Consider the following 8,369-nt stretch of genomic DNA (forward strand, 5'->3'; position numbering starts at 1 on the left):
CACCCAAGAACTGCGGGGAGACAGGACACTCGAAAAATGCAGTCCCTCCTGTGTGGGGTGCTAGGGGCAGCGGCATTTTTTCCTGGGAAAGAGGAAAGGAGGGGTGCCCCTCTGTCCCCAGAACTCCCACCTCCCGAATGTGGCTGGTGGGAAACAGTTCACTCTCTGCTGGCCAGTTCACCCAGGGCATGAAGAAGGAAGGTCAGATAAGAGAGAGAGGAGAGAGACAGAAAGAAAGAGAGAGAGAGAGAAGGAGGTGGGGGGAGGGAGAGAGAGAGGAGGGAGCAAAAGACAGACATGGAGAGAGACACAGACTGGGAGAGTGAGAGACAGAGACAGGAAGAGACAGAGACCCAGAGAGGCCATGAGAAACTCAAAGAGAGAGAGACAGTGGGGGAGAAAGATACATGGAAAGAGACATGAAGAGAGAAGGGGAGAGACAGAGACCCAGAGAGAGAGAGAGACAGAGAGAGACACCCAGAGAGAGACTGAGAGTGACAGAGAAACAGAGAGAGACAGAGAGAAGGGGAGAGACAGACAGAGAGAAGTGAGTTAGTTGGTCCCTGGCAGAGGAGGAGGAGTTCCTTCCACAGGTGGCAACTTGAGCTTCAGAAAAATCAGTCGGGACAGTAAGTAACGGCTGCTCACCCCGTCTCACCAAACACCCATCTTCAGCTTGAGGTGACAGACATCAATGGTTGCCTGCAACTCATGTCTGGATCACACCAAGAACACTCTGAGGCATATTTTCTTGAGGGATGGATTTGACCCATCCAATGACTACACCCTTTCCACGGGCAAATCTGTTTTATCCAGAGAAACTGAAAAGCACCACCAGAGGCTCCTAGCCACCCCATGCGTGGATCCGGCAGATGCTCTGCTGTGCAGAAGGCATGGGACCCAAGTGCAATTCCATTGACACCAAGCTCTAGAACAGGTAAAACGCACCTACGGAGGCCATAAAGTCAGCAGAGAGGTTTACACCTGGGAGTGGGGTTGGCGGGTGCAGGGGGAGTAGCTGGGAAAGGACACAAGGGGCTTCTGCAATGGGGACGAACAGAGAAGGGGCTGAGAATGTTCTAGGTCTTGATCTGGACTCAGGTGCTGCGGAGGTACAGACGTGTAAAATTTCATGGACGAACACCACTGTGCACACTCAGGGTACGTACACGCAACTCCAGTTTTTTTGTTGTTGTTGTTGTTTTAAGGGAAACAATTGGATCTGGGAAGGTTGGCATTTTTTTAGCTGGGGAATGGTGGAGAATTCTCCCTTCTTGTCTCATAAAGTTGAGGAAGAAAACTGAAAGTCTTCTAGAGGTGAGGTCTGGAGAGATGGGTGACTGAAATATAAGGGGTATTTCCCCACCGGCAGCAGGATGAAAAGCTGCCATCTTCCACCATCCGAGTCCCAAAGCTAGGAGGGATTTCCAAAGATTGTTTAACTGATTTTTCTCCTATTTAGATGCAGATCATAGTGTCTGGGGCCCAGGAATTCAGACACACGGCTTTGTGTCCACTCAGCCCCGTGAAGACTCCTGTCTGAAACTCGCACAAAGCCAGACACACACGTCTTCAGAAACACGCTGTTTCTTTTTTGTCTGGGGCTCCAGGGAGCGGGTGCGATGAGCAGGGCCTCAGACATGCTCCCATCTGCGGAGTCCCGGGGATCCTGTCCCTCTGTTCTGCTAGCAAAGTGGGGTGAAAATTTTTAAAAAGGGAGAGGAATGTGGCCAAGATTTTGAGGTCTGGAAGAAGGGTAACAAAAAAGGTGGGGCACCTCAACTGGGAATAGACACACTGAGGTTTCAACTTGGATTTTTCTCCAACTTCAGGGCTCTGGAGTGGAAAGCAGGGGATGCTTTAAATCAAGCAGCTAATGGGCTAGGATTAACACTAGTTTGGCTCCGGTCCGTGCAGATCTGATTTATATAAGGAGAAAACTTTTCTCTCTTTCTCTCTGCCCATTGTTCCCCAGTCTGTCCCTCCAAATGTCCCAGCTGACAAAGAAACTGGAAGGCTCAGGACAGCGGGAAAGACCTCCTCCCCCGCAACATGCAGCCTTTGCTTCCTCCAGCTGCCAGGAAGCAACACTGAGGGTCACTGCACCCCCTCTGCAAGGTTAATACATCCCCCAATATCCCTGCCTGTTCCCCAAAAACCTGGCTGTGGCATGGGATACTTCCGAAGAAATGCCACTCTGGTTTCTGAGCTGGATGACCTCAGATAACTCTCTCTGTGTCTCAGTTTCCTCATCCATAAAGTGGGCACAAGAATAACTGCACCTAAGGGTTGTTGGGAGAATTCAGCAAGCTGGGCAGCAAAAAACCGCTTGGCGCACAGCAAGCACTCAACAAACGCAAGCTACAGTGGTAACTATCTTAGAGGAAGTGTATATCAGACTTAAGTATCTCTCAGGAAGCTTCACGGGAGACGGTCTCTTCGTAGGTTCCTTCCTTTCTTTGGTGCCAAGTATTTCCAGGGTGAGCCCAGCCCCAAGCCTGATTCCTCCCCTCTGGATCCAGTTACCTGGACTGCAATCCAGCTGGCATTCACAGTGTGTTCCCCAAAAGGGCCGAACCCTGAAAAAAATAAGAAAAGCAGCATGTCACCACCCAGCAGCCCCTCCTGGCCTGCCCAGGGCCAGGCTGCTGCTTTCATCCAGGAGAATGGAGCAGGGAGCTTCGGGAGCAGCTGCCACCTGGGACAATGTCGGGGGCCTGGTCCCAAGTTCTGGGGTGCACCCAGTGTCCCTTCAGAGCCCTCCACCACACAAACTTGTCTGCTCTTAACAGAAGCTGTGAGTCCTTGGTCGTCCTCACTTTCACCTGACCTTCATGCCCAGCAACAAGCCAGTGCCCTCCTTTTGCCCCAGAAAAGGCTGGCCTTGTTCCCTTCCCAATTTCTTCCCCTATCCTTGACCCCCAAATATAATTTTATCATTGTCTTTGTGCCTCTCCCCTGGACTCTGGAACTTCAGGGCCATAGGCGGTCTGTGAATCATCGCCTGATAAGGAACGGCCCTTAAGGGATGCAAGTGGGTATCTCCCAGGTCAGGCTGTCCAGACGTCATCCCACCACCCTCCTCCCTACTCACTCAAACTCCAGGCCCCATTTACAAACCAAATTCTCACCTGAGGATGTGCTAAGTGCTCTGCATGCCCTGTGGCATTCAGCCTCCCTGTGCCTCCCTTTCAGGCAAGGGTGTTTCCTGGGCCCATTTTAGAGGAGCCAGGACTGAGGTACAGAGAGGTGAAGCCAGCTGCCCAAGGTCTCACAGCAAGAAGATGGAAGAGCACGACGGATTTAAACACAGACCCAGGAGAGTCTGTGGCCTCCCTCTTCTAATCGCCCCAACACACCACGTAAAAAATAAACCTCTCTAAGAAAGCCTGTCATTGAACAGGTCACTCCAGCTGGGCCAAGTGTCCCAAGTGGTATCACGGCCCTGGGAGGGATACTGTTCCCTGGAACAGCAGGGGGCCCCCAAGTAGGGTCAGAACCTCTCCACCCCTTTCCTCCTCCTGCATGGACCAAGTATGAGTCCCAGCTCAGCCACTTACAAACAAGGTGACCTCTGTGAGCCTCAGTTTCCCCCTCTGCAAAATGGAGACTGTAAAGATTTAATGAGCTCATGCAAGAAAAATGCCCAGTCCCATGGCTGCCTGCTGAGTCAGGACTAAAGTAATAAATAAGCAAATATAGGAGGGCTGCAGGGGAAAGTGACCCTCTGGCAACTTGACACACCTGTTTGTCAGATAAGTGGCTTCTTCCATATTCCTGGAAATTCGAGGACCAGCCCAAACCTCCCTGGACCACAATGTACCTGCTCGAACCTTAGCTGGATTTCTCACTCTGACCCCTCCTGACAGGGTCAAAATACCGCACCCCCCCCATCCCCCACCCCGACCAGAGGCCTGGCAGAAATTGACCGCACACGAGGCTCCGAGGTGGAGTCTCCTAGAGGAGAAGCAGTTAGTTTTGGGGAGTCGGTGACAGTGGGGCGGGGGTCCGGCATCACCCAGAAACAGCCCGGGCAGGAAAGATTTTGACCAAGACAGTCCTTGGGACAAGCGGAAGAACGGCCGGGCACCCGAGGTTCCCCGAACTTCACCTGCCCCTGCCTCGGGGGAGCAGCCCCCCATTAGCGCAAGACTCGGGGAGCAGTGGCTGGCAAGAGATTAACTTGTCACGGGGCACTTCCTGCCCGCAAATCGGCCTTTGTCCCCTGGGACAGAGGGTGGTGACAAACCCGACCTCGGGAGGGGCAGGGAGGAGTCCAGTCCAGCCTGCCGGCCGGGTAGACACAACAAACAGGTGCCCGGAGGATCCCTGTCCCCGACTGGGGAAGGAAGGAGGCCAGAGGGGCTTGCTCCGTGTGGGGCACTTGGCAGGACCCCCACGTCCTTGCCTGCCCCGACTCCTGACAGTGGGACCACAGGGGCGCCCCCTTCTCCACTTTCTCTGTCGCGCGGACTGAGCTGGGCTCCCGTGGGCGATGACATCTTCCAAACCTGGGACGACTTCTAGCACCTGCCCCACCCGCGCCACCGCGCTTCTTCCGGCCCCGCTGCCTCCGGAGCCGCCCGACCCGCCCCAGCCACGGGCCGCCGCTGCCGCGGCCCCCATCAGCGCACTACCCGCGTACCCGTCACCACCACCGCCTTCCTGGGCTGCTCCATGGCGGGCTCAGGCTGCGCCTTTGACCCACTCCTGTCCGGACTGGCGAGACCTCTGCCGCCGCTGCCGCCGCTCAGCCACCGCGCCGCCCCGCCCCAAAGCCCAGCCCCGCCCCGCCCTGGCCCCGCCCCCGGCCGGGCCGCTAGGCGTGCGCGTCCCCGCGACCAAGACGCAGAGTGCACGCCTCATCCCGAACTCTCCCCCCGGTAGTGCGTGGTTGCCCCCACTCCCCAGCCTTAGTTTCCCCACCCGTAGGATGGGGACAGTTCGTCCTGCAGGCTGTGGCCGCTTGAACTCGAGTCACGCGCTTGGGACGGAGCCGGTTATTCATTCCACAATGTTCACCGATCGCTTGCTGTGAGTTATATCGGTGCCCCCCACCTCCCTGTGAGCAAGGCTCCATTAGTCGGCCCCTTTTACAGATGAGGAAACTGAGGCATAGTTCGGAAGGCCATTCACCTAAAGCCTCCTGGGGTTACAGATGCGGCATTCAAGCCAGGAGTTTGAGGCGGGGATGAAATAAAGTGAAAACCGGGCACCCACAGCTGGGTGGTGCCCAAAGCAGGCTCCTGTGTTGCTAAGGAGGCTGATGTGGCCCCAGAGACCTGGGCCTCCCCTCCCTCCTTCTCCCCAATACACAGCTGCTCTAGACCCAGCAGTCCTCCAAGGGCCCACCCAACACAGTCCCACCTTAGGGCCTTTGCACTTGCTGTTTCTTCTGCCTGGAACATGCCCTACAGGTTCCTGCAAAACTAGTTGCTTCTTCAGGGCTCAGCTGGAACATCACCTCCTCCTAGGGGTCCTCCTCACCCTGGCTGAAATCCCCCACCCCAACTCACCACCACCCCAGTAGGTCCATCTCATTTCCTTGTTTCATCCTCTTCCGAGCAGCAATCACATTCAGAAATCATTCCTTTATAGGCACTGCTTTTTTTTTTTTTTAATTTTATTTATTTATTTATTTTTGGCTGCGTGTGGGCTTTTTTCTAGTTGCGGTGAGTGGGGGCTACTCTTCATTGTGGTGTGCGGGCTTCTCATTGCGGTGGCTTCTCTTGTTGCGGAGCACGGGTTCTAGGCACGTGGGCTTCAGTAGTCACGGCACGCGGGCTCAGTAGTTGTGGCTCGCGGGCTTAGTTGCTCCCCGGCATGTGGGTTCTTCCCAGACCAGGGCTCGAACCCGCGTCCCCTGCGTTGGCAGGCAGATTCTTAACCGCTGCGCCACCAGGGAAGCCCAACACTGCTTTTCTGGTTTATTTCCCATTTCCTGCCCTGACTTCCAGAGCAGGGTTATGTCTCCATTAGAGCCTTGTGCCTGGCACACAGTAGGTCGCCAACCCACATTCAGCAGAGGCCAGCATTCTTCCTAAAATAGCCAAAAAATACAGCTGAGTTTCTGGCCACATCCTTAGAAACAGGACTGGACCTTCGACGTGGGTCACTGACATCTCATTCCAAGCAGCCTTGGCCCAGATTAGTCAGGGTGCTGACCAAGGACCGTCTGCCTCTGGCCCAAGCCTCAGAATATCCAAGGCAGTGTTCTCTGAACTGCCCAGGAGCCTTGTTTGCAAGCTCAGACCAGAGGTCACACACTCAGTGGCTATTTTGGTCTCTGGCAGTTTCAGGTAGAATTCAGAAAATCTGAAATCCAGCCTGGGCCAGCTGTGGGAGCAAGACCTCAGCCAAGTGGAAGAAAAGAACAGAAGAAAAATCTCACCAAGAATCTGGTTTTATAACTCAAACATGTAATAAGTGTCTGGTACAAAGTGCATGCATTGCTAGAAGCTGGGTATGTGAAGAGAGGGAAACCACAGAGGGTTTCATTTTCCCCCCCCATCGCACTGGGAAAAAAAAAAAAAAGAGGAAATTGATGACACCGAGTTAGCGGTGATCAGAAAAACTGCGTCACATGCTACTGCCGAGAGTGACGAGGGTAAAAGTTAGCATTCACTGGATGCGGGCCCTGTTTAAGCACATCACTGATGTTCTCTTTTTTGATATCACAAATCTTTGGAAGGAGGAACTATTCTTATCCCATTTTGCAAGTAAGGAAAAGGGACCCAGAGCAGCTAAGCCACTCGTCCCAGGTCACACATGGAAGGGGCTGGGATTTGGATCAGAAATAAGTGGGTGAGTCCTTAGGGAAGGAAAAGCAGGACCAAAGTCCTTAAGGAAGGACAAGCAGGGCCAAAGAAAGCTGGCTAGAGGGGCCAAGTTGTGTGTTCACAGTCTGGCTTTGCAACAGTGTAACGAGCAGCTCAGTGCCTGTGAGGGGTTAGGTGAAGGGAGGGGAAGGGATGGAGAGCTCTTTATTTAAAAAACCAAGATGGTTACATTGGAAAGCCAAGTGCAGTAAAGTGGTGCAGCTACTGTGGAAAAGTTTGGCAGTTCCTCAAGAAGTTAAACATGGTTACCATAGGCCCCAGAAATTCCACTCCTAGGGATAAAGCCAAAATAATTAAATAGGTGTCCAAATATTATAGGCGAAAGTTCATGACAGCACTATTCACAATCGCCAAAAGAAAAGAAAACAAATGTTCATCAACAGATAAAGAAACAAACCGTGGTCCATTCATACAATGGAATATTACTCAACAGTGAAGAGGAATGAAGCCCTGACACATGCTACTGAGTGGATGAACCTTAAAACACCAGGCTGAGTGAAAGAAGCCAGACTCATAAGGCCACATACTGTATGATTCTACTGATATGAAATGTCCAGAACGGGCAAGTTCATAGAGACAGAAAGCAGATTAGTGGCTGCCAGGGGCTGCAGGAGGGGAGATGGGAAGTGACGGCTAATGGGGACAGGGTTTCTTTTGGGGGTGACAGAAGTGTTCTGAAACTGGATAAGAGGCAATGGTTGCACAGCATGGTGAATGTATTTAATGCCACTGGATCATATACTTTATTTTTTTAATTTTATTTTTATTTATTTATTGGCTGCGTTGGGTCTTCATTGCTGCGTGTGGACTTTCTCTAGGTGTGGCGAACAGGGGCTACTCTTCATTGCGGTGCGCGGGCTTCTCACTGCGGTGGCTTCTCTTGTTGCGGAGCACGGGCTCTAGGAGTACAGGCTTCAGTAGTTGTGGCTCACGGGCTTAGCTGCTCCTCAGCATGTGGGATCTTCCCAGACCAGAGCTCGAACCCGTGTCCCCTGCATTGGCAGGCAGACTCTTAACCGCTGTGCCACCGGGAAGTCCCTGGATCATACACTTTAAAATGGTTGAAGTGGTAAGTGTTATGTGTATTTTATCACAATGATTAAAAAAAAAAAAACAGCGTGGAAGCATTGATGGAATGAAAAACAAATGTCAGAGTAAGAAAAATGTGTTTGCAAATGCAGAAAATATCTGAGGAAGGAAGAGTAAGAAATTGATAACAGTGGGGGCTTTGGGGAGGGAACCGGGATACGGGGGAGGTGAAAGTGGGGGTGGAGGGGAGACACCCTCAGCATTTCTTCCACTGTGTACATACGTGGACTACTCAGAAATAAAAGATGAGGGCTTCCCTGGTGGCGCAGTGGTTAAGAATCCACCTGCCAATGCAGGGTACACGGGTTCCAGGAAGATTCCACATGCTGCGGAGCAACTAAGCCCATGAGCCACAAGTACTGAACCTGCGCTCTAGAGCTCGCGAGCCACAACTACTGAAGCCCGCATGCCTAGAGTCCATGCTCCGCAACAAGAGAAGCC

General features: G+C 52.9%; 1 protein-coding gene across 5 annotated transcripts in view; it reads right to left on the reverse strand.

Moving 5' to 3' along the window:
* The window catches only part of PGPEP1 (pyroglutamyl-peptidase I), a 48,188-nt gene extending 43,425 nt beyond the window's left edge, over window positions 1-4,763 (reverse strand). For all 5 annotated transcript variants that reach the window (XM_068536726.1, XM_068536725.1, XM_068536728.1 and 2 more), the window contains exons 1-2: window positions 4,646-4,763; window positions 2,527-2,579 (exon numbers count right to left, since the gene is read on the reverse strand). In XM_068536726.1, coding sequence (XP_068392827.1) covers window positions 2,527-2,579; window positions 4,646-4,679 — 87 coding nt within the window. In that variant the 5' untranslated portion in view covers window positions 4,680-4,763. The remainder of the gene's footprint in view (window positions 1-2,526; window positions 2,580-4,645) is intronic.
* Between the last annotated feature and the right edge of the window lie 3,606 nt (window positions 4,764-8,369).

This window comes from Eschrichtius robustus, chromosome 2 (assembly GCF_028021215.1).
Source record: "Eschrichtius robustus isolate mEscRob2 chromosome 2, mEscRob2.pri, whole genome shotgun sequence".
Taxonomy (NCBI): domain Eukaryota; kingdom Metazoa; phylum Chordata; class Mammalia; order Artiodactyla; family Eschrichtiidae; genus Eschrichtius; species Eschrichtius robustus.